General features: G+C 38.3%; 2 protein-coding genes across 5 annotated transcripts in view; both read left to right on the forward strand.

Moving 5' to 3' along the window:
- Window positions 1-25,273, forward strand: part of umad1 (UBAP1-MVB12-associated (UMA) domain containing 1) — a 32,774-nt gene extending 7,501 nt beyond the window's left edge. Inside the window, exons 3-5 of one of the 2 annotated variants that reach the window (XM_055157209.1) lie at window positions 6,339-6,424; window positions 20,668-20,918; window positions 24,488-25,273. In XM_055157209.1, the coding sequence (XP_055013184.1) occupies window positions 6,339-6,424; window positions 20,668-20,918; window positions 24,488-24,548 (398 nt within the window). In that variant the 3' untranslated portion in view covers window positions 24,549-25,273. Of the gene's footprint in view, window positions 1-6,338; window positions 6,425-20,667 lie in introns of both variants that reach the window. The other variant, XM_020925965.2, reaches the window with a different exon arrangement.
- Window positions 25,274-25,641: 368 nt separating this feature from the next.
- The window catches only part of glcci1a (glucocorticoid induced 1a), an 86,129-nt gene continuing 84,465 nt past the window's right edge, over window positions 25,642-27,305 (forward strand). For all 3 annotated transcript variants that reach the window (XR_008632690.1, XM_020925957.2, XM_020925958.2), the window contains exon 1: window positions 25,642-26,334. Coding sequence is in view for 2 of the 3 variants with exons in the window: in XM_020925957.2 (XP_020781616.1) it covers window positions 25,959-26,334 (376 nt within the window). In the remaining variant the exon portion in view is untranslated. The remainder of the gene's footprint in view (window positions 26,335-27,305) is intronic.

Consider the following 27,305-nt stretch of genomic DNA (forward strand, 5'->3'; position numbering starts at 1 on the left):
TGAGAGTTGCGCAAAACTGAATTAAACACATTATAAATGTCAAACGGGCTGATGTGGCTCTAGAGTCGTTACGGTTTATATGTCGTAAAGTTGAATTTATTTATGCACATTAGTAGTGCAGATAGTAATAATAATGATGATCATTTTAATATAAAAACGTTAATGATTAATCGATAATCGATCGTTAATTCTCCCGACGATCGATTAAGAAAATTTCATCGAATGCCCATCCCTACTTGTGATATTTTCCTGTTTTCACATTTTGGGCTAAATCCCCCCCCCCTTTTTTTTTTTTTCAGTAATTACACTCATTGCAGGAAACTAAACCAGGTCTAAACTAGATCTAAACCAGGTCTAAACCAGGACTAAACCAGGACTAAACCAGGACTAAAACCAGGACTAAAACCAGGACTAAAACCAGGTCTAAACTAGATCTAAACCAGGACTAAAACAGGATTTAACAGGACTAAATCATGCTGCATGGACCGTGTCTCCTCCTCTTCTGTCAATAATATTTTTTATACGGTTAAATAAAGTCTGGGCTTTTCATTGCCTTTAAGCAAACAACTGTAGGGGAATACATTTTATTAGTAACCTTCCCAACACTGTTCATGGTAATGTTTGTTAATCTTTCAGTTGTGGATGTTTCATTGTGTTTTAATCCATGTTTGAATCAAATGAATTTAATCCATGGTGTTGAAATGTAATTTTTCATATATATATATTTTTTATGCACAGCGATAATGTTCAATTTTTAATGTATTCATAAGGTGGTGGCTTTAATATAAAACCTTTTGGGTTTTTTTGCCTCTTCCAACACCTACTTTTTTATCTAGTATGTTTTTTTTTAATTATGTTATATATGCAAAATAAATAAATAAAATAAATACAAATAAATAATAATAATTAGAGCTGCTCGATTATGAAAAAAATCATTATCACTATTATTTTTTATCAATATTAAAATCACGATTATTCAAACGAGTATTTTTTTTTGTTACACGAATGCATTTATCCAGCATTTGTCTCAAAAAAACCACTTTGTTATTGATAATTTATGCAAAACATTCAAATTGACAAATAAATATAGGCTACAAATATGAAAGTTAGAGCAGTTTTGCTTCATATAAAACATAAAAGTGAATAAAATAAACTTTGAAATAAGGCATAGAAAAACATAAATGTATCCAAAATAAACTCTATATCTAGCTGTTCTACAATCTCTACATTTAAAAAATAAAATAAACATATGTATTTATATTTTAAAAAATCCCAAAATCTTTTCAGCTTGATTATGAGTTTGGAAATCATTTGACACACAAATCGAAATTGCGATCAAAGTTCAATTCATTGCACAGCTTGATGATTATTCAGATGTGTGTGAATGAAACAAAACACAACTCTGGGTCTGTTTTTGCTGAGGAAACCACATTATAACATGACTAAAGCTCACGAGAGTAATTTTTGCGTAATACGGGACTTTCGTATTTTTCAGTCCTGCCACGTCACGCAACATTTGATCCCCATTATATTATTATATTCATTATTATTGCGGTTATCAGATAAGCGCTTGTGTAACAGGAGCGAACAGAAGACAATGAACGCGTCACTTGTGCCGGGGGAAAGTGTTGTCTGAGCAGCTGCTGGTTCAGATGAGCCGATCTGGAGTCACACAAAGAGGTCTGGGCCTTGTACGTCCCACAGGAGCAGAGCTGGAAAATTACTGTCACGTCAAAACTAAAAGCTCCTTACTAGAAATATTTGGACTTATTTTAGGGCTGGGTTTCCTTAAGAAGTTGCCGATACAATATATAAATCGATACAGTGCACAGTGATAAATTTCAAATTGATTCAACACGGTTCAATAAAAAAATAAAGGCTAAATCATGGCTGTGACACTACAAGTCTTTGTTAAACCACTTTCTGTGCAAAGTTCATATGAAACACAAACATTTTAATCCTCAAAACAGTGAAAATGTCAAATGTGTCACATAAAAGAGTTTCCTTCCACTAAACAAGCAACAAAACTGTAGCTCTGTAACAAAATAATTTAGTAAAATATACCAAAAATTACTCTTGGCGATATAGCCCACGATATCGATACTGTATTTTCACATTAATACAATTTTTCCCAAACTTTTTTTCTGGGGACTCATATTTTAAAAGTCACAAACCTTTGCGACTACGATATATATGATATATATGATATATACGATATATTTCAAATCGATTCAACACATTTCAATAAAAAAATAAAGGCTAAATCATGGCTGTGACACTAAAAGTCTTTGTTAAACCACTTCTTGTGCAAAGTTCATATGAAACACAAACATTTTAATCCTCAAAACAGTGAAAATGTCAAATGTGTCGCATAAAAGAGTTTCCTTCCACTAAACAAGCAACAAAACTGTAGCTCTGTAACAAAATAATTTAGTAAAATATACAAAAAAATTACTCTTCGATACAGCAGCCAACAATATCGAATACTGCATCATCAAATTAATCTAGTGTTTCCCAAACTTTTTTTCTGGGGACTCATATTTTAAAAGTCACAAACCTTTGCAACCCAAGTCATAAAATAAATTTGTGACCATTATTGAACATTAATGAGGATAGTTTATTGTTGACTGAGCGATCGTGTCTCTCTGAACAATCAGTATTACCGTATTTTTCGGATTATAAGGCGCATTAAGAGAAACAAACGGACGACACTTGAGACTTAAGATTTTTTTTATTTCCTACGAGAAGGACTCAAAAATACATTAAGTAATAATGTGTTTAATGCAGCTTTGTGCGCATTTGTTTACATTTTACAGAAACGAAACTTAAAAACACATGGTTAATTTGCATAAACTATAAGCGATAAAAAAACGCTTGCTCCTTGTGCGCTGATGCGGTTCAGTTTCTGTCGATCTAAAGGACACGACTCAGTGGAATGTTTGTGAAAATCGGTTGGAGGTCAGTAAGCACAACCAGAATTAATACATAAGGTGCATCAGGTTTATAAAGTGCTCTGTCGATTTTTTTTTAGAAAATTAAGGGATTTTATGTGCGTCTCGGTACTCAAGTTTTAAACAAGGAAAAACAGTAATCGGTGTTTCCCACAGAAAACTGGATAGGCAAGAGGGTGCTGCTGAAGAAGGGAGGAGCAGGGGTGTGTGGAGATTCAGTGCACAGATCATGACAGGGCGACCCAAAAAAAAAACAGTCTTGCAACCCAACTGAGGGTCGCAGCCCAGTCTTTGGGAAAAAATGTATTAAGCGATACGATATTTAGATATTTCTGCACACCCCTAGTTATTAGGATATCGGTTATCGGACTTAAATCTCCAGCATGGGCCATTGTTTTGTTTTGTTTGATCTGCTGCCTAAAAACACTTACAAAGCGTTATTTAAACACTTTAAGAAGAAGAGAAAACTGAGAAAACGTGACTACACACTTCCTTTATGGGTTTGTGGTTAAAAAAACAAAAAGTGCCATGGCGTGAGTTTGTAGTAAACAGTGCAGTTACACATCGTAGGACTGTACTTTATAGAAACACTATGTAATAAATGTGATAAATATAATACTGTACTGAGGAACGTTCCAGGAAAAGTGATATCCTCATGGAGACAAGCAGATGGAGAACGTTTCACCATAAAAGTTAACATAACTTTGTCCAAACTTGGTCCAAAATGACTCTTTGGAGCTTTAATTCGTGGTATAATGTTGTTTCCATGTCAAAAACAAATCTGGAGTTGTGTTTTGTTTCATTTATACATGTTTAGGCCGTGTTTTTCTTTCAAATAGAAAACAGGAAGTTCTCCACTGTGTTTTTAAACTCCATACACCTACATTAGAATCATTTGGGTAATTTCTGCCCTGGAATTGCTAAATCTCTGGTAAACAAAAGGTAAAATGTAGCCGTTAACTTGAAAACTACCGCTTCATGACATCACAAGGTGGAACAGAGCATTTTAAGATTTGGAGATGTCGACAGACTAATAATAAAGGATGGAAATGAGGGAAAGGAAGGAAAGGAGGTTTTGTTTCATTCACATATGTTTGAGTAAAATATGTGTGAATAAAACAAAACACAACTCCAGGTCTGTTTTTGACACAGAAACGGGATTTTAACTTGACTTAACAAGAGTAAATTTTGCGCAATATAGGACTTTTCATTTTTGTAATTCTGCGATTGGTAATTCCACAGCTGAATTTGTCATCCAAATGATTCTCGTGATGGTGTATGGAGTTTGAAAACACAGTGGAGCACTTCCTGTATTACCACATGACGTCACAAGATGGAATGGAGTGTTTTCAGTTTGAGAGAAGAACTCAAAGTCAAAATTTGTGAAGAATTTGTGTATAAAAGAAGCAAAACACAACTCCAAGTATGTTTGTGATGAGGACGCAGCGCTACAACAAAGATCAGAAAATAGTGTAATATGGCCACTTTAAAATTCACTAGTTCTGTTTTTCCATGTCAAAATCAAGTACAGCCTCTTTAAAAGTTTAGATAAATTGTTCTGACACAAATAACTGGTATAAAATTAAACCAAACATGTTAATTTTGTCTTCTTATATACTTCTTGGGTGTATTTATGTTGATGACAATTCTGATGACAGTGAACATGTCAACAAGGCAAATAGACTTTACTGCAGGGTTGTCAAACTCATTTTGGTCCGGGGGCCGTATCCAACCTACTTTGATCCCAAAGGGGCCGGATCAGAAAACTCATGTCATATAAACCCCAAAAATAACAAGAAGTTCAAATATTTGTGCAGAGAAACGCAAATCTATTACAGAAATCTTTTTAAATTGATGAACTCTTTCTTAATATAATATTATAATATTATGAACAACCTGAAACTTTAAGAAAAATTCAATTTCAACACAATGTTTTAACATTAACTTGTTTGCAAACAAGAATAAGTAAATTTTTCTTGGTAAATCCTGCACTCGGCTTCACTTTTCTCATGTTGGACATTTTGCTGATGAGGGTGTCACGGTCAACAGTCAAAACGATCGTCCTTTAAGAGCGTTTTGGAAATACACAAGTCTTCGTTTGTGCTGCTCTGGTGGGAGGGGCCACGCACAGAGGCTCTGGAGACACTGCTATGCTCAGCATCGCAGAAAATTAATAATATTTTAATAGAAAATATAATTAAAATATTTTAGTAGAAAATCACCCAAGGGCCACATTAAAGGTCTTGGAGGGCCAGATCTGGCCCCCGGGCCTTATGTTTGACACCTGTGCTTTACTGTATTGTCTTAAAAAAAAAAAAAAAAAAGAGAAGTTGTGGTATAAAATGGCCCCACAGTCCCTCCCTCTGTCCACCCTTCTATGTTTTATTCCCCTGGCGACTCAGGTCTAATTAACTGGACCTACATCAAGAGCCAAGAACAAGTAGAAAATAGAGCCACGTTCTAAGAATACGTGCTGTTTTGACATCTATACTAAATTAAATATGTTTTTGATGCTGGTAGAACAATAAACACCGATGTGTGAAGGGCACATAATGTGATCTGCTATAATTGTGACGAATGGATTAACGAGAATGAAAGAAAATCATGTCTTCACTTTAAGACTCTCAGCGGTGGAACATAACAAAGCAAAAGCAGTAAAGTATTTTTATTTCACTACATTTGAGAGCCTGTATCTGCACTTTCTACTCCACTACAGGTTTAACTTAAGTATTTATTTATTATTATTATAGTTTGAGATCTGCTGAAAAGTCAGAGAGGTTTATTTTTTAACACATTTGTAATTTGAGCAAACAAAAATATACAGAAAAAATAAAAACAGTGTGGAAATTTTTTTTTCTGTTGAACAATATTCAGCACAATTCTGTATCAAAATCACAACATTTGAAGCTTTATTACATCTCAAAATCTGCGTGAAATACTTTTACTTTTTACTCTTCAGATATATTTTTCCATGTGATACTTTTGCTTTTACTTGAGTATTTTTTGCTCCAGTATCTGTACTTTTACTTAACTAACAAACTTGTTACAATACACTGTCAAATTGATCACACCTATATAACTAATTTAATATATTTAGGATTTAAAAGTTCATTTTGTGGTTGACGTTAAACAGTATTTATGGATTATTGTTTATGAAGTATAAGTTTACATCTCATATTGTTGCTTCTTACATTTTTACTGTATCGTTTTACATTTTCACATTTATAATCATGAGTTATTATAAAATGGAAGAGATGTTGTTCTAAATTGAGTCACTAAAAATCTTTCTGGGCATAAAATTAGAATATTTTTTGTTTATTTAATTTATTTCTTTTTAATTTCTTGTGTAAAGTTAACAAGGACTTATTACGTCTTTTTGTCCTTCAGGAGAAACGGTGGAGGAGCAAAAGCAGAGGATGCAGACAAAGAACATCGGGCAACCGTCAACAAATGTGATTGTCCAGCCTTCAAAAGTGAGTAGAAGATAAAACTTGTAGCTGTAAATTGGGCTGCACAATAGTAAGTTAGAATATTTATTTCCAAACTACACATGCTCTGATTATTTCTGCTGGTGACTAAACCCGAGCATTCGATGTATTACAGAAATCTACATTTTAACAATATTTCTTTTAAATGCCCCTGTGACAAAGTCAGCTTTTGTCCCATTAAGCAAGGATTCATTTAGTTTCACACACTTGTTAATTTGTTCATTATTTGTTAATTATTTCAGTTACATCCATATTCACTATTAGGGATGTAACAATAACCGAAATATCGTGATATTGTATCGTCAGAGTTCTCACAATAATACCGTGGACCATCACAATACATCGAATTACAAGTCTCTTTGCTTAAATGAAGAGTTATGGTGCAGCAATAGCTAAAAAAAAGACAGAGGGAACTACATAGACCATGATCCTTTGCTCCATTTCAGTGCAGACTACAAGAAGAAATAGCAGTTCTAAGTACTTTTAAGTCTTAGTTCTTTGGATTAAATCTTGTCAAGGCATTTTAAAAGGAAAAAGTTGCATATTCACAGTTTTATTAGCCTCCACAATATATCGCAATAAATATTGTACCGTGAGATGTATGTCGTGAAAATATCGTACCAAGAGATTTGAATATCGCCTCCCCACCATATCGTGAGCTTTCCTACAATATCACAATAAATATCGTACCGTGAGGTTCATACCGTGATGATATCGTATCGTGAGACTTGGATATCGTTACACCCCTATTCACTATACTTACCTGCAGCTTCACATGGTCCAGACAAAAGCCCCATGTCGGCTATTTTTAAAGCCTCTGGGGGAAGTCCGTGGGCTGGACCATGTGAAGGGGAGAGACCTGGGTTAAGTTATGTTTTGTTTCATTGTTTTGGTGTATTTAGTTTATATAGTTTATAGTTTATTTTCTGCACACATGGAACTTAGGAGACTAGCTGTAGAGTTTTGAAAGTTACCTGTAAAAGCCTACGTAACTGCAGGAGGTATAAAAGCAAGCAGGTTTTGTCAAAAACTCTATTCACATTTACGTCACAAACCAGGAAGACGTTTGGAAACATGCGATGACAACTTCCAGTGTAGTTTCCGACACTGGGCTCACCGACCAACTGTGATCAAACCCGCTGAAGTAAATGTGATCAGCAGTAAAATGAAAACTTGCAGACGTATGTGTTGTTTGGAATCATCTTGAATTTGTCCTTACCTCTTCTAATCGCATGTACCCAGTGCGCTTGGAGTTGTGTGTCAGTGGGGAAATGATGAAAACTGATGTATGGTTGTAATTGTTGATTAGCCGAACATAACGGAGCACTACAATGACATGTAGATGGAGAAAACTGGGATATTTTCTCATTTTTCCTAGACTTACTACAGACAACTGAATATAAATAATTAAAATAAAGTAATAATAGTTAAAATAATAAATATTATTGATGAATTGCATCTCTCGGTAAATAACTGTGATGTCTCAAACAAGTGATTAAAACTAGGATCCATTAAGTTTATTTAATAACCTGGACATTGTTACTGCATTAACAGTTCATGAAGCAACGTTTGAGAGTGAATTTGTGCTTTTGTTGACATTAGCTCTGCGGACGTGATAGTAACATTAGCTCAATGACGGCGCGGGAGCAGGTCACAGACAATCACGGATAGTAGGAAGCAACTAAAGGTACAATGACACAAGTACTTTCTGTATTTTACTTTTATTTTTTATTCTCACCAAACGTTTTTCACACTCTTCAAATCAAAATTATAGATAAATCAATGACACAATGCAATGCCGCCCTCAGTCATGAGCAGAAGGCAGCTAAGGTGCGTTTGAGCCTGGTCAAAGGTCACGGTTTACACTTAGTAGATTTGATTCAGTCTGAGGCAAAGCACACATTCTCCTCCATGGACGAGCTGTTAGAAGAGCATTTTGAGAATGAAATGAAGAGAACTGAAGAACTAGCAGAAGTGGTGCGGCACCACATAGAGTCTGGAGCTAAACTGCTGTATAGGTTGGTTTTGGATGGGACTCATTTCAGTTTAAATGGTGACTACCACATGGTGGCATTGCCTCTGTCTCGTCCACCTTCAGAAGCTCCTTCACAGGGCACTCTGCTCTTTACCCAGCTGGAATCACTCTGTCTGCAGTTCAGGAGTGTGGCTCCTAACGGTCTTTTGTCATATGTGGAGTTTTCTAATCTGCTCAAAAATATCATGATTTCAAGCGAGAACAGAATTGCTTTATCAGGAACCTGGCTCAGAACCACCCAAAAGCAGCTCACGGAGATAGAGCTGGCATGGATTGAGGATTTATTTAAAGATAAATATGAGTGTGTGGATTGGCATCGGTTCATGCTCAGTTGTGCCCAGCTATGGCCCTCACCTTCTATAACACAGCTTTTAGATGCTCTGCAGCGTTTGAAGGCAGCGGATATTGAAAACAAAGGATACGTCAGTGAAGAAGAGTTTCTACAGGCACAGCTGTGGTTTCCTGAAGGGACTGTCCTGGACCCCTCTGAGCCACAACCTCAAAATCATTTCTATAACTTGCTCAAATTCTTCTTCCAGTTATTTGCTGACCACTCTCTCAGCCCTCCACGTCTCAATTATACATCCAGGCTTCTGTACCTTGCTGCTGATCTAAACCCCAAACAGGGCTTTCTCAGGGCGCTCACTGTGGTTCTAGGGCATCGTCTCCATCAGTCCTCTTTGACCCAGCTTGTCCAGTTGATGCCAAGTTTAGATGAACCTTCAGAGTTCAACTCCCCAGAACTGGATGCTGAGTCTAGTCAAGGTGAAAGCTCTTCTTTAAGTGCTTTTCTGGGAAAACAAAAAGTGTCTATACCTGCACTTCTGACTGTCATCAGCCACAGCAGTATCACAAAGGACGCCCACACTGAGTACACAAAGCAGCTGGTTGGTGTATATCAGGACCTGGGCTGTGGGCCAGATGATCCAGTCCCCTTCTCAGTCCTCTCCACTCATCCTTTCATAGAACACCTAATGGAGACATCAAAACAACACCAACTGCAAACTACAACCTGATGGGAGCCCTTTGAGCTGTTCCTGTCTCCCCTGAAGAGACCACCAGCCCATCGATTTACTGTAGGTCTCTTCTAAATTGTTCACAATAAAGTTTTGAGCATCACATATTGGTTCAGTGTTTGACTACACTCCCTCCCGCACATACAGGCCAAATGAGCGCCGACCTCTCACTGTCATTATAGTAAACATGACGAGCCCTGTAACATATGTATTTCCCACACAGATCGTAATTAGCTTCATCTTGTCCCTCATGACCTCCTGCCGCTGTCTCATGTGGGTGGGTGTGTTCCTCATCTGTGGATTTTAAATCACCAGGAAGTTCTTCAAAGTCTCAAAGACGAAGGCTCATTTCTGGAGGCCCCATTATCATTTCCCTCCTTTATGACAGATCTCTGCGCAGCGTGAGACTTCTGCCTTACTCGCTACTTCACACGGGGATATTATACAATTGATTATGTCAGTGTTATAACAAGGCCATAGCATTTCTAATGGGGTCTTAAGCGGAATTGGATAGAGATTGATCTAATGTAGCTTTGCCGTCTTTTTAGTGTTCTGACTGTATTTGTAAAGTTGTATAGAAATAATTACTTATATTAAATAACAATTAAGAGTGGATAATAATAATAAGGATTTTTATGACGATCCGGGCATTATAAAGACATTCTATTTGTACACTGTAAACCTGAATAAGTTACCAGAACTCAAAATAATTGAGGCAGTCGATTACCTCAATTATTTTGAGTGGATGAACTTAAAAGTCACATATTTGCAGTGAATATGACTCTGTTTTCTGTTAAAGCAACTCTGTTATTTTCATTTACTATGACTTAAAGATAATGGTAACACTTTATAATAACTACACCTTATTTAGCCATAATAAAGCATGAACAAAGGCTTAATTAATAATGAACAAAGACTTAATTAATAATGATTCATAGTTACTCATAATTATTTCATACTTAATTACTCATGGACTAACCATTTGAGCATTTATTAATCATTAGTAAGCTATGAGACAATGATTTACTAATAATGCAATGCAATGATAATTCAGGCAGCTGTTATGTGTTAAGTCTTTTTGAGAGCTTTTCTAAAGTGAAGACGAATTATGCTTTACTAAGCATTTACTAAGCGTGAAACATTATTAATTAAATCTTTGTTCATTATTAATTAAGTCTTTGTTCATGCTTTATTAAGGCTAAGTAAGGTGTAGTTATTATAAAGTGTTACCAAGATAATTATATAAAATAAAACAATACAATACATTTCGTCCCATGTGCATTTCAGACCGTTTGCCTCAAATTATTATGACTGCATGTATATTTGTTATGATAGATTTTAGAACTTATTTCATAAAGCACTTTGACATTGTATTGTATTTTAGCAAGCACTGTATAAATTAAATTTATTTTTACATCATCCCTATTTGAAACTGTTGAAATAACAGGACTTTATCACTCCTAGCATTTAATTAATTCTAAATTGTACCTCATCTATGTTTTTGATTCATGCTCACTTATACCCACAACAGTTTCAAGTTAAAATTACTCAAAAAGCAGAATATGTTACAGCAACTTGACATAATTAAGTTAGTTGGACTATTTCTAAAACTGTGAGTATACTCAACTTAATCATTTGATTACTTTGAACATTTGGGTTTACAGTGTATGTTTGATTTTATAAACTATAATATCAGCCTGCCCAGGGACTGCAGGTGAAAATTAAGACTAGTGCTAATGTTAAGGTTAATGTATATTGTTCACTGTCCGTGTCTCATTTAATAAATAAACTAAACTAAACTAGAGGTGGGTAATATATAGAATTACTCTTACTATTGTACAAAAGAAAAAATTCAATTTTGTCAACTGGAGTTTTAGTGAAGACTAGGGATGTAACAATAACCAGAATATCATGATATCGTATCGTCAAAGTTCTCACAATAATATTGTGGACCATCACAATATATTGAATTACAAGTCTCTTTGCTTAAATTAAGAGTTATGGTGCAGCAATAGCTTAAAAGACAGAGGGAACTACATAGACCATGATCCTTTGCTCCATTTCAGTGCAGACTACAAGAAGAAATAAAAGTTCTAAGCACTTTTAAGTCTTATTGTCTCTTGTCAAGGCATTTTAAGAGGAAAAAGTAGCATATTCACAGGTTTAGCTGTTTAGCCTCCACAAAATATCACAATAAATATCGTACCGTGAGATGTATCACCGAGTATCACCGGTGCAGATCGCGAGGACTACACCAGAACCAGACCGGGACTAGACCGGGACAAAACCAGGACTGAACCGGGACAAGACCAGTGTCATTAGCGGAGTATACATATATATACCCCCCAGTCGTCGAGCCGATCTCCTCCGCTGATGTTTTCATGTAATAAAAACGCACACAAGTCTCTCTCAGTCTGGTCTGACATCGTTTTGGGAAAAGACCGGGACTGGGCACTTGTTTCCAAGGCAACGGATGCGGGTCAAGTATTTTTCTTCTGTTTGTCCACGACATCAAAGACGAGCGTGGGTGTGTCTAGGGCATTTTTTGACACTCTGGTGTGAAAGCACTATTAGTGATAGTCCGACCGATATTTGCACTTTTATCGTATCTTTTATTGGCCTTAAATCTCCAGTAGAGACTGATATTTTGTTTGCAGCCTAAATATTCATTACGAGTATTTGCATAAAGTATATCTAAACACTTAAGACCAAAGAACGTAGTTAAAAATGTGACTACACTGTGCTGTAATTTGTAGTGAACCAAGGCTGTGGGTGAGTTCGTCAAGTTAATGTGGGGAAACTGACCAAAATCGGCCATGTAAAAATGCATTTTGGTTGATTTCTAGATTTCTAGTGTTGCTGAATGACACAAAAACTCTACATACTGACCAAGAATGGAATCAACCCGCCAAAATATAAATCTAAAAGTATCTGTCTCTCAATATTCTGGTTACACAGCACGGCCCTCTGACTTGCTCCATTGTCACACGCCTGTTATTATTATGAGCCCTGTTTTCACTTTCTTGATGACTGTCTCGAAGCCGGCGCAGAGGAGCATGGGAAGCCTCAGTCGCGGCCTTGTAATTGCACAGGAATAGTCATTTCCTGCAAAAACATCTTCTCCGCATTTAGTTGGACGGCCACCTTTAATTACACACAACTGCTCGAAATCCTGCCATTCTGCGCGCTCCCATCTCCAGACCGGATCAGCGATGAGCAAAGAGAGATTAACATAGAAAAGTTTACATAAGACTCATTTTCTGTTTAGGCATCAGATGTTCAGCAGATGATAGCGCTGGAAGGATGTGTCTGGTATTTTTTTTCTTTATCTTGCTTGTTATTGATAAAAACAGTAATTAGGCTTTGGTATTCAATTGTGAAAGTAGACATATTTTGTTATATTTTGTTAAATGACGCTTGCTTGCAAAGTGGATGCTCTTGGCTACTCGTCTCTTTGGCTTATTTACATTATTAAAAGGTGCATTGTGTAAACTAGACCATGTTACAGGTCAGATCTGTGGAGAGGCAGCCCTGCTCACAGCCAGAATGCCTGTTTTTCTTGGTATTTTTGAGCTAATAAACCACCTGTGATTTAATAAATGTGAAGGTAGAGCTGTTTAATGTCATACTATGGAACATTTCAAGCACAGAGACTACAAATCCATACAAGAAGCAGGTGGAAAAAAAGTTAAATGGTGTACCTTTAAAGGAAAATCACCTTTTTATCCATAGACGTTTTTTATTTTATTTGGGAAACCTTTTTAGCCAAGGTTTTGGAATGAATACTTGTAGTTGTTGGGAGAGGAAATTGGCATTGATAACATATAGGATGTTGTTTTTAACTTTTTAAAATTATATTAAGTTGTATTTTCATTTCATTAATTTTCATCACAACAGCAGAACAAGCCAAAAAATCTAACTTTTGTAAAATGCAGTTGAGAGAAAAGCAAAGACATTTTCCCTGTCCACAAACTAACGAGTGCTTTTACCTTCTGCTGTTTTCACTTCATGGAAACTGTCTGACCTCGCAGCATTAGGATTCATTCGCTCGACGGTAGGCAGGTACTTTATTTATTTAACCAGTTGCTGCTATTTGGTCGTGACATTTGTAATGCACCGGTAACGGATCTAACTGGTATATTAAGCTCTTCCCAAATCCCGTAGGAAGAAGGGCAATAATGTCTTTCCCCTTGATAAAATTCACCAAACATTCTCTTTGTTCTGGCTTTAAATCCTCAATCTTGGGAATCGTTGCCAGCACGTCTTCATCTACATCCATCTCAACGCTTTGTTTACTGTTGTGCTGTAACACAAAAGGGACCCAGACAGGTGCTTGAGTTTGACGTCATGGCTTCACAGCTCTTCACTGATTGGCCGGAGCGCAATCTACAACTTCCATGGTTCTTGCAAATCGTCTAGTGTATTTTGATTCCTGACCTAGTCGCTATGGAGAAATTAAATTGAGTGGAGGCACTAGGTGGCTAGGAACGAACACCCACAACAAAATAAATATAAGTCATAAGACAAACGTTTCTACACGATTTTTCACAATATAGTTCATATTTTTGTTGAAACAGACTGAAGTACGTCTGTTGGTGATTTTGTTATGATGAGGTTTACTCTGATGTGCCATAATCAAGCAGGGAGGATGTTTAAGATTTAGAACAATATTAAGATTTAAAATGTCCAAATTTTAATGGAGTGATCCATGGGTGTCATAGATTACAACTATACAGCCAACAAAAGTCATAGTCTCAATAAGCTATATGTCTCTTTCTGGTGGAGGATCTATTACCTGTTTGTTTCTATGGATATGCCATTGCTGAGCCTGGAATGTTCCACAGTATGACATTAACCATCTCTACTTCTTTCAGTTACAGGTGGTTTTATAGCTCAAAAATGCCTAGAAAAATAGGCATTCTGACTGTGAGTGGGGTCACCTCTCCACAGATCTGACTTGGAACTTGGCCTGGTTTGATCTCCATGAAGACGAAGAAAATTTTAATACCATATTGTGAAACATTCCAGATAAAGCAATAATATCTTAGACTTAGATAAACTTTATTGATCCACAAGGGGAATTATTTGGACACAGAAGCTCACACATCACAGTAATATAATAACAAAAAAATATATAAAAATGGTAATATCAATTTTAAATAAGTTGCAAAAAAGATAGCAAGAGACAGGTGTGAAATAAGACATAACACACATCTCCATGTAGTAAAGCTTTTGACAGACCCGCCACCAGAAAAGTTACACAATGAACCTTTAAAGTGCAGCAGTACAGTGTTCCGTGCACTAACCGTATGTCCCTGAACATCTTAAATGAAGGTGGAATCAAACCGCTCCTCCCACACAGGAGTTAAGTTACTACACACTGGAGACCCTGGCAGGATTAAGGCTTTGTTTTGCCCAAGCGCAGGCTCTAATGAGAAACAGGATGTAAGGACGTGCATCACCACACTCCCTCTCCAAACAGCTGAAGATCCTGCCCTCACCCAAACCCAAAGAATCTGCACACTGCCCTTTCATTAGTCATAATACACCGTCTGATCTGGCAACACACAGCCCATGCAGTAGTAGTAGTAGTTGTAATAATAGTAGTGGTAGTAGTTTATTCGGTCATTCTGCAGCACTACAAAACAAAACAAAACAAAACAAAACATAGACTACAACCCCATGGATCATGACTGAAAGGGTTTAGGATCAAATAAAAAGTATTTATAAAGCCAAACCCTGTTAAACAATGACAGAATTCCAAGAAAGAAAAGCAGCGTATGAACAGCAAGTTTGCATTTACAATTTCACATAAGACTTACTGTACATATAAGAGACGAAATATAAATTAAAACAAACTAAATTAAACGCATAATTAATTAATGCCAGCGGTCTTTAGCTTTCAAAACATAACGCTTTATACTCTTTTTAAAGGCTTTTACAGTTGCCACGTTTACACAAGAGCTTTAATGCTGAATAAAATTCATTTAACTCTGAATAAAAATTTATTCTGCTTTACAAAGACCATGTAAACATTTAATTCCTAATAAAAATTATTATTCAGCGGGTAAGTAAGTGGGTGGTTTATTCTGATTTTAAAGCCGAATAAATTTATTCCGCGATCATGTAAAACAATGCGCTTGAGCAACCAGAATTACTTCTCCAAAGTAATTCCGGTTATTCAGCGCATGTCTGTTGGTTTCTGACACAATCCGGACGATCTGGGTCCACCAGTCCTCGCTTAAAACTTTCATCCACTGCTCTTTAGATTTGAGAGCGGGATGCGGGAGTGAGCCAGCCTGATTCATCAGCCGGTTTCACTTTGTAGAAACCGTCTGACCTCGCAGTGTTAGGATTCGTTCACTCAACAGTAGGGGTTTACTTTTTGTCATTTAACCAATCCCGTAGGAAGAAGAGCAATAACGTCTTTCCCCATGATGAAATTCACTGAACATTTTCTTTGTTCCGGCTTTAAATCCTCGATCTCTGGAATCGTTGCCAACACAGAATTTATGGCTCTTCGCTGATTGACTTACACTTCTGGGGTTTTTGTCAACCGTCTAGTGTATTCCAATTCATGACCTAGTCGCTGGAGAGAAATGAAATTGAGCGGAAGCACTAGGTAGCGCCAGTCTGGGTGGGAGTGAGCTGAGGCCGAGCAGCCGTTGACTCAGTTTTACAGACGTAAAGCGTGATGAGAGAATCCTCCAGCTGCTGCTTAATTATTATCGGAACAACTGCGAGTTTGGGTCATGTTTGTGGTCGTGGTGTAACGAGCAGCTGAAGTGTGTTTTCTTCCGGTTGGCGTAAATACGTTCGTAGACCCCCTGTCCAAACAGAACCTTTCCCGACCTCCAGACATTGAGTGGAATTAAATAAAGACGATGTAACTTGTTTTCCATATAAGCCTCAATTAAGAATTATTATTTCCATGTAAACTCAAAGGAGAATATTTTAATTCCAAACTATTTAATTCAGAACAACTAATTTGGAATTAACAAACATCATATAAATGTGGTTAGACTTTAAATCATCACTCAGATTGTTCCATGTACTAACCCCTCTAACAGAAACACAATCACTTCTTTTTTCTTAGTTCTTATCTTTATTTTCGTAAAGATGTCTGTTCTTCTAAGGTTAGAGGAAGCGAGAGGAGGAAGCATATGATTATAGGCCTTGTGCTTCACTACGTCTGTACTAAAGTCAACAAGATCAAAAAACTTAAGTACTTTTAGCTCAACAAAAAGAGGATTGGTTAGTGTATATTTAATTTGCATGATTAATAATCCTGATAAACTACAAGACTGTAACGAAGTAGTAATGCGTGAGTGATTTGTGTAATGTTCTTATCTAATGTAAACACCCTAATGAGGAAGCCAAGCACCTCTTGAGCCACTCACTCACTGTTATTATGAAAAATGTGTAGGCTATTATTAAACACTATTTATTATGGATGGGACGAGACACAGTTTTCACGAGACGGAGACAGACCACGAGACTGGGTCCACGAGAACGAGTCAAGACAAGTTTGACTGTTTCACTGTTTTTATTTATTTTATGTAATACTTTAGTGGTCCTTGTATACTGCTTTTTTGAACTACAGCTTCTTAAAGGGCCCATCTCATGCAAAATCAACTTTTCAGAGCTTTTTACCTTCTAAGAGTGATGTGTGGGCCTTGTGTGTGTCGATATATCGTATTGTTAAATTTGATGATACAGTATCGATATAGATCAGCAAGAGTATTTTTAGGTATATTTTACAAAATTATTTTGTGTACGAGCTACAATTGTGTTGACATTTTCACAGTTTTGAGTAAAATGAGTGCTTTTCATATTAACTTTGCACAAACTTTGCAGACTTTTAATATGTGAGCCATGATTTAGACTTTGTTTTTCACTGAACCGTATCGAATCAATTTGAAATATATCGAATCGTACTGAATTGAAGGTGCACTGTATCAAAAAACGTATCGGTTCGTGGCCTATGTATCGAGATATGTATCGTATCGGTAACTTCGTAATGATACCCAGCCCTATAGCCAATATGTCATGATTCGGGCTGTAGTTTTTAAAGGGCCCATCTCATGCAAAATTAACTTTTCAGAGCTTTCTACCTTCTAAGAGTGATGTGTTGGCCTTGTATATGTCGCCGAAGTGGTTTTTAGATTGATTCTGCGTTTTTTTTAAACAAATTGCAGCGTATTTCTGCCACCCTCCCATGAGACAACGAACTAAAGCTGCTACAGCGATGACGCAGCAGATACATCTATGACGCGTTTGACATAGCAGAAAACATTTCGCAACCGCCACCTCCCGCTCCACTGCCTCCACCCCACATCGGCTGACAATTCCCACATGATCACCTAAACAAAAGCGACAGCATAAGCTCATTGTTCTACACTGCAGTGAACACGATATAATAAATTAATCTACTAGTGTTTATTAATACTTTACCAATAGTAATGTTCAGCTGATGTCGACGCGGTGCTTGAGCTTCGTGCACCTCACAGTCCTCGTCCGATTCCAGGTCCAACACATGCGGCTGAACACGCTGTATCTCCACGATGAATAAAAGTTTATTCCTACCACTATCAGGGTCACGCCTGTCTCCCCCTCCCTCCCTGAGATGGGCGGAGGAAGGGCGGCTCACTCAGAGCCTACGTCACGTTTGGAGGGCGGAGCCTGTGCTTTCTCAGGACGGGTGGGGGGGATGAGTAATAGTCAACCTTTTACAGTTCCTGGTCTGTGATGCCTCCGAGAAATCAGTAAGATTTCATAACTATTGTGTAATGGATGTTCCAAAACCCAAACTGTGCTTGTTTATGTGCAGAAGATACAATGTGAAAAGAGTTATTTTGCATGAGATGGGCCCTTTAAATTGTACCAGCTTTTAACTCTTTTAACCTTCCAAACCAAAGTGAAAGTCAGGAGGAAAATCTCACAAGATAATTTTTCTCTTGTATGTCTTGTAGCAATTTTGTCACACAAGATCTTGTCCCATCCCTACTATTTATTGTGAGCTGCAGTGTTTCCAAATCCACTTTATTTCTATAGCACTTTTTACAAACAAAGCCGTTTCCAAAGTGCTGCACAGAGATCATAAAATGAAGACAACAAAAAGGTAAATTGCTAAAATTTGGTTTTACCAGTCCTGAAACTGTAAAACCAGTAAAATTAAATAAAAGCAAAACCATAAAAATCATAAAATAAATAGCAGTAAATAAAATAAATAAAAGACACAGAGGACCACACAACTCACGCGGTGTTAAAAGCCAGAGAATAAAAGTGGAGACTTAAAACACTCCACTGTGGGGCTGTTCGGATGTAAAGGTGTAGAGCATTCCAGAGTTTGGGGTCGACCACTGAGAAGGTCCTGTCCACCCTGGTTTTAAGTCTCGTCTTAGTCCACACGAGCTGGAGCTGGACCTCGGACCTCAGAGCTTATGCGTGGGTCTAAATCTGGATGAGGTCCGAGATGTAACATGGGGCCAGTCCATTCAAAGCTTTAAAAAACAAACAATAAACTCTTGAAATCAACTCTAAAATGACGTAACGGTAGATTTTACCAATTTGAGTCCACAGTCCAGGTCAGTGGTTTTATGGGGGTTTGCCGTGAAGCTATGAAAACAAACATTCTTCGTTTAAATAAAGTAAAGAAAGTGCATGAGTAACTGTACCCACCTCAAATTAAAAATAAACTTTTCAAACAAATTGGATAAGCACCAAATCACTAAATCCTTTTGATTGGAGATCGTTTAACACACCATCAATCAGCTTTATTGGGAACTACACCAGAAGTTGTCGTCGCATTTTGGAAACATGCAACGTTTCCTGTTTCCAAAAGTCTTCCTGGTTTGTGACATAAGCGAGAATATTTGTTTATCTTCTCTTTGGTTGCTATGACGCTCAAGGTCGGAATTAAAATATAAATATAGGACTCTCTGCAAAATATGCTTCAGAACTTCTAGACTCGATGAGCTTCTATAAACTGGAGCTGAATGCTGTTGGTTAATGTCACACTCACTAGACCGGGACTAGACCGGGACTAGACCGGGACTAGACTGGGACTAGACTGGGACTAAACCAGGACAAGACTGGGACTAGACTGGGACTAGACCGGGACTAGACTGGGACTAGACTGGGACTAAACCAGGACAAGACTGGGACTAGACTGGGGACTAGACTGGGACTAGACTGGGACTAGACTGGGACTAAACCAGGACAAGACTGGGACTAGACCGGGACTAGGGACTAGACTGGGACTAGACTGGGACTAACCAGGACAAGACTGGGACTAGACTGGGACTAGACTGGGACTAGACCGGGACAAGACTGGGACTAGACTGGGACTAGACCGGGACAAGACTGGGACTAGACTGGGACTAAACCAGGACAAGAGTGGGACTAGACCGGGACTAGACCGGGACTAGACCGGGACTAGACCAGGACTAGACCAGGACCAAACCTGGACTAGACCAGGACCAAACCAGGACCGGACCAGGACCGGACCAGGACCAAACCAAGACTAAACCAGGACTGGACCAGGACTAGACCCGGACCAGGACCGGACCAGGACCAAACCAAGACTAAACCAGGACTAAACCAGGACTAGACCTGGACTGGACCAGGACCGGACCAGGACTGGACCAGGACTGAACCAGGACTAAAGCAGCACCGGACCAGGACTAGACCAGGACCGGACCAGGACCGGACCAGGACTAGACCAGGACCGGACCAGGACTGGACCAGGACCAGACTAAACCAGGACTAAACCAGGACTGGACCAGGACTGGACCAGGACCAAACCAAGACTAAACCAGGACTAAACCAGGACTGGACCAGGACTGGACCAGGACTAAAGCAGCAGCGGACCAGGACTAGACCAGGACTAGACCAGGACTAAACCAGTCGTTGAGTCGATCTCGTCCGCTGATGGTTTTAAATAAGTAAATAAAAACACTAAAGTCTCTCTCAGTCTGGTCTGCCATCGTTTCGGGAAAAGACCGGGACCGGGCACTTGTTTCCAGGGCAACGGACTCGCTTCTGGGGGCATCTAAACTCAAATGCAAAGGCGTCCAAATAGAGGCGTCTGGGGTGTTTTTTGACGCTCTGGTCTGATACATGTTTTCGTTCTTCTCTCTGCAATAATCTCTCTCTTTTTTTTTCTTCTTTTCCAGACAGTCCGCCCACTCCCTCCTCTCCCCGTCGACCCAAAGCTCCCCGTGGACTTCTCCGGCTCGGGGGCTTCTGCTGGACCCGCCGTAGCTCCTGCCGGGGCGGGACCAGAACCTGCCCATCACCTGCCGGACCTCCTCGGGGACATCCCGTTCACACTGGCCCCGCACATACTGGCCATGCAGGCTGGGTTCCCCCTCATCCCCGACGTGCTTCTGTCCCGGGACGTTAACTACAACCTGTCCAACTTCCAGTACGACTTTACTCTGGAGAACTCTGTGATTCACAACATGTAGAAAAAATACAGATGGGAGTCGACAGAACTGGGACGTCAATGTTTGAACTTTGGCTTGGGTTTTGAACGCCCAACGAGATTACTGTGAATCAGAGAGGATTAGGGATAATTATGAGCTTTAAATAACTTATACTGTAAAGATACTAAATAATTACTTCAGATGATGTTGCATAACCAAGTAAATTAAGTACTTTAAAGGAACTGTAGGTAAAAAACTGACATGTCTGTTCCCAGATACGAGGATGGCAGGTGCTTTTAGTGATAAAATTATGATATATAATTAGGGCTGCTCGATTATGAAAAAAATCATTATCACGATTATTTTGGTTAATAGTGAAATCACGATTAATCAAACAATTATTATTTTTTAGTTACATGATGCATTTATTCAGCATTTCCCTCTTAAAAAAAACACTCTGTTGTTGATAATTTATGCAAAACTTTCAAATTAAAAATAAATCCAGGCTACAAATATGTATTTTAGAGAATTTTTGCGATATAACAAAAACGTATAAAGCGTATAAAACATAAAATGAATAAAATATATTTTGAACATGAAATAAGGGAGAGAAAAACAAATGTATCCAAAATAAACTATATATCCAGCTGTACAATTTTTATATTTAAACAATAAAATAAATATACTTATTTATATAAAAATATCCCAAGAGCATAGAGAAAAAGTCTGCACAACATCTCGTACTTGCAAAAATACAAGATGTTGTGTAAAAGTATTTTTATTAGGACAAACTGTAATGTTTCGTTAAACAACAGAACATAAGTTTACCAAACTCTCCATCTCACTCCAAATCATTAAATTAACAGCAACCTCCAGAGATAAACCATAGACTCATGATGTAAACAGAGCGCCGCTTCCTCTTCTGTGTCGCGGTCGTCAGACTCAGCTTCAGTTCCAGTTAGAATTATTCTGGCCTTTCTGAATCTCAACAGGATGGTTTCGGTGTCACTAAAGTTCAGGCTTTGTCAATTCATCCAGTGACTTTCAGGAAAGTTACATGGTGCACCCTCCCGGTTGCCGTGAAGCTGTGTTCTCAATCCCCGCTTTCCACCAGGTCCTCACAAGTTTCTCGCTCACTCTAAACTTTGTTTTCGCTGTTCGATTACCGTTTTCAGCTGAATATTTCACTATTTGCAGTGAGACGGCGGCTTTTTCTACAGGAGACATGCGCAGTAGAGTGAAGTGACAGTGGTACAGGAGTAACAGTAGTACTAGATACTGACACACGAGCCTAGAGCGCCCTCTTGCAGCTGTCAGTCTGAACATTTTAATATAAAAATTGCACCGGAGTGTAAGTCGCAGGAAACACCCAAACCATGAAAAAAGTGCGGCTTATAGTCTGAAAAATACGGTACACATTTTAGCGATCACAGGAAATTAAGCATACATAAGAGCCATGGCAAGACTTAGATGAAGTACAGTTAAAAATAACAAAAAACATAAACCATTATTTATTTATGAATGATGGATTTGTAACAATAATCAGCATTTAATTCATCAAATTTGAGTTATTCAGGACAATACTGTAATGTGCACTGCAAATTTCTGATCTGGCCAAGATTTTAAAACTTATATCAGGTTATTCATCTTGTTTTCAGATTTATTATCGAGTTCCTCATTCTGAATTGGTTGTACAATCTTAAAAATGATGAATGATGAATAATTTCTTCCATGACTCAACTCGAATGGACTAACTATAATCATGCAAGACTGATTTCAAGTAATTAGATCTAGAATTTATCATCTTTGAATTCATTATCAGGCCATTCAAACTAATCTTAAACCAGTTTTAAGTATGTTTATCTAGAATTCAGCAGAATTAAAGCATTTTATCTAAAATTTGGCATTTTATTTTAAGATAACTTGTCAAATAAAATGATCTTGCTGCATGGATGGATAATTTCACTACTTTTAAGTCATTTTCTGATAGATTTAAGCGTTTATATCTTAAATTTTGGTTGATCTTTTTAGTAGTGTGTACCGTAATTCAGAAATCCTTTGGTGAGCGACTTGGAAGGAGGTGGAGAGATGCTGGTTGGAGACGCCTGCTCTAGAAACACAGAACATTTTTAAAACCTTAAGAGTTTAGTCTGTGTGCAGTGTTGGGGAGTAACAGATTACATGTACCGGAGTTATGTAATCAGAGTACAAATTATGAGTAACTGTATTCAGTTACAGTTACTGTTTCAGTGGGTGGTAATTGGATTACAGTTACTTTGTTGAAATAAATGGATTACATGGAGGTATTTTCCTGTTTTCACATTTTGGGCTAAACCAGGACTAAACTAGTACTAAAACCAGGACTAAACTAGTACTAAAACCAGGACTAAAACTAGGACTAAAACTAGGACTAAAAACCAGGACTAAACCCAGACTAAAATAGGACTAAACCCGGACTAAAACCAGGACTAACCTAGGACTAAAATCAGGACTAAAACCAGGACTAAACCCGGACTAAATTAGGACTAAAACCAGGTCTAAAGCAGGACTAAACCAGGACTAAAACCAGGACTAAAACCAGGACTAAAACCAGGACTAAAACCAGGACTAAACCCGGACTAAACTAGGACTAAAACCAGGACTAAACCCGAATTAAAACCAGGACAAAAACCAGGACTAAAACCAGGACTAAACTAGGACTAAAACCAGGATAAAGCAGGACGAAACCAGGACTAAACCAGGACTAAACCAGAACTAAACCAGAACTAAACCAGAACTAAACCAGGACTAAACCAGGACTAAAACCAGGACTAAAACCAGGACTAAACTAGGACTAAAACCAGGATAAAGCAGGACGAAACCAGGACTAAACTAGGACTAAACCAGGACTAAACCAGGACTAAACTAGGACTAAACTAATAATATAACAGTAGTGTGGACATAATTGAAGGCAGCAGTGATTTCATATCAAAATAATTTCTCTATCAATAATATTTTTAATCTGGTCAAGTAAAGTCTGAACAAACAAGAATTTTCAGGATGTGGTTGTTACATTTATGTCGTTTTAAAAATCATGACAAGATCAAGTAATCCAAAATATTCAGAATACGTTACTCACTTTAAGTAATTTAATGGATTATGTTACAAACTACATTTTGGGGTATGTAATCTGTAATCTGTAGGGGAATACATTTTAAAACTAACCTTCCCAACACTGTCTTGTTTACAGTTCCTTTAAAGCTCGGTTACCTGATTTTTAAATCTTGTTCCTCGCTTTCACAAACCACTTGCCATAGCATTAATATTCACATGCTTACATTTGGGCACATGCACTTTTTCTGACTGGGAAACGAAGAAGGAATAGAATAGATCGCCATAGTCAGTCCTCATTTATCCTTCAAACTGCATATCTTCAGAAAATATAATCAAAGAAAGTTTTGAAAATGAAGGCAGATTTCCTAATATCATAAGTTATTTTTTGTTTTTTTGTGGTGAATCTGCTTACAATCCTGTCTGTTGTTTTGATATTGTATTTCTTTCTCTGTTTACTGATGTTTTTTTTTTTTAGAGTCACCAGAATTTACAGAAAAGAGTCGTGCGAGGAGCTTTATGTGACTATCCTTTTATAAACTTTACTAGTAGTTTTGTCATTTCAATTCATATTTTCCTTTTGGCTAAACAACACTGAACACACCACTGTCTCTGCTGTGCTCGGTATCGTTTTAATTTCCTTTTTTCCACCTCAGATTAATGCGCCAGATGCTCTTCCTCGCACTACCGTCCTCACCTGACGCCTGGCACCGGACTGTAAATGACTTCTTGCTGTCTAGATGGAAAACTTTGATGCTGTAGACGCCTAAGGAATAAATAAATATAATTAGTATTTAGTGTTATTAGTATTTTTGTATGTGGTCTGATGAAGTTTACCTTGAATGCTTTTGATTCTGCATGTTGTTTTAAATAATTAAGCTCTGTGGGTTCATGTTTTTGTCATAAAAACTCATCTTTCTGCTGTTTTACGTTTCATTAAGTAGTTAAGTTGCACTCAGTTTGGTTTGGAAGTGTCAGGGAAGGGGGAAAATTAGTTAAAATGTATGGCACATTTTTCTCTGTAGGGCTGGTAAGGCTGATTTTGCCTTGGAAAATGTACTAAAGTGGTTATTTTCTGTGCTTTTTTGTCATAGTTACTAGATAAAGATGTTACTGTGTTTACAAAATCAGCTACTAAATTGTGAAGGTACAGCTTTTAATAAGCCCTGAACAATGAACCAAAGTGTGCCTTAGATATTTGTAACTTAACAGAATTGTTCATATGTCCACCTCCATGTCATTTATATTAAATCCTGCAATGTTGTTTTCTTTTGTTATTATTTTTTCCACTTTCAAAACTCATTTGGGGTCTCGTATAATTAGCCGCAAACCAGGAAAGCACCAACACTGAAGAGCAACCATATAAATTTATAGTTTTTAAACATAATAGGCTACATTTGTCATTACCAAACCAGCATGCGTTTGAGTCCATTTCATTTTAGAGCAACCACGTTACCTCATTAATTTGTGTTTTGTTTTTTTCTGTTGTGCTTAATAATATGTCCCCAAACTCCTCCATGTTGAGCTCAGGGGTGGTGCACCCTCTCAGCCCATGCCTCCCACAGGAAGTGACCAGAGCCAATCAGAAGGGCCTCGTAAAAGTGGCGCATCCGCCTCTGAGGAAACCACGGATGTTTTTGACAACAGCTCTCTTGTCAATTGCGCATTATTTCGTTAAGAAAGTTCGACTGAGCTGTGTTCTGTTGAGTTATAGGTTTTCTTTTAGTTTAGTGAGACAGAAGGAGTTTCTGAGCTGAGTTTTGCACTTTACACTGACTCTCAAACTTGCAGCAGGTCGTGGAAAACTTTGGACACTTGAGTCTGGTGGGTTTGGCAAGATGCGCGTGTAGTTAAGTAAGTGTGTCGTGCTTCATCTGGACCCGTGTCAGTTTCAGTGTCAGTGTCCAGAACAACAGAACAACTAATGCTCTTACATAAAGTCCAGTAGAATGTCCGCGGCGACAGCATCATCCCCGGCAGTGGACCGCGCATCCCCTCCGCCGCGGGTGAGACCCAGCGGCTCGCCCCCAGCCTCTTCTCCCTGCATCACTGGCCCTGGCACGGCCCGGTGTCAGCCTATCCGTGCCACGGTGCCGTACCAGCTCCTGAGTGGAAACCAGCTCAGCCCAACCCGCTCCGTTTCCTCCTCCTCCTCCTCTTCAGTAGCAGCCAAGAGCCACACAGTACCGACGACGTCCCGCTGCTCCAGTCCCGCTCACCCGGGTGGAAGCGCCTCGGACAGCAGGCTGGTCCCCGGGCACAGGCTCTCCCCTCCGGACAGGACGAGCTCACCAGAGGGCCCCTCGGGTTCGCCTGCAATCAAAGGTAAATAAATGTCTGAACACGCATCCATCATCGGTGATATGCGTAGCTCCGTGCTAAAGCTAGGCGATCTCCTGTCTACATAGAAGTGAATGTCACGCCAAACTCGCCTTCCAAAACATGCACTTAAACGCTTGTCGGGTTTATTATCGCACGCCAGTCTGGTAACATATATAAAACGCTACTTTAATGATTTTCCTTAATGTCATGAAGCGTTCGGATGAACTATATCGAACTAAGCATGAACTCCGATCCGTAATTTTATGAGTTTTATAGTAATACCTGTCCTCCGTATTCTAGCGCCACGTTGTGTATTGGAAAGAAAAAGCAGTAAAATGATGGGCGACGCTGCACAAGAGAAGACATTTTCATTCAAAATCAGTCATATTTTTTATCCAAGCGAAAAGCCGAATTGTAAGCCTTGACTTCATTATAGCGTACACCTTTGCGTTATAAAGGACCGGTGATGTAATTGGGCAAACTTGATCGACAATCTTAAAATGCTAGGTTTTCCATTGCTAGCTTGAACATAGCTGCTGGTTTCGTTTAGTCCAACGCGAGGCTGGCTGCTAAGCTAGTTGGCTAGCTTTATAATTGGGTCATAACACATTAAAGCTCAAATGGCTGACGGTAAACAAACAACAGCGGATTTACGAGCGCTGTATTAAACGCGAGCCCTGTCCTGTTCATCCCAGTCTCATCTGCAGCTCCACAACACAACGAATCACAATATAACCACGATATGTTTTTATTAAGCCCTGTATTTTTTTTTTATTGCTGTTCGCATTACTGCACTTGGATGACATTAGGACTGCTGTTTCATAGTCGTGTTATGGATGCTTGTGTGGTGATGATGCAGCTTAGTGTCGATGATAAACAATGCACGCCGAATTGCATGAAAGAATGAATGACCACTGCTATGAATCACTACATGAAACACCACTCTCACAATTTTGCAGTTTTTCCTTGTCCAA

Source organism: Boleophthalmus pectinirostris, unplaced genomic scaffold, assembly GCF_026225935.1.
Source record: "Boleophthalmus pectinirostris isolate CB_2022bp ecotype Guang Dong unplaced genomic scaffold, ASM2622593v1 HiC_scaffold_21, whole genome shotgun sequence".
Lineage (NCBI taxonomy): Eukaryota > Metazoa > Chordata > Actinopteri > Gobiiformes > Gobiidae > Boleophthalmus > Boleophthalmus pectinirostris.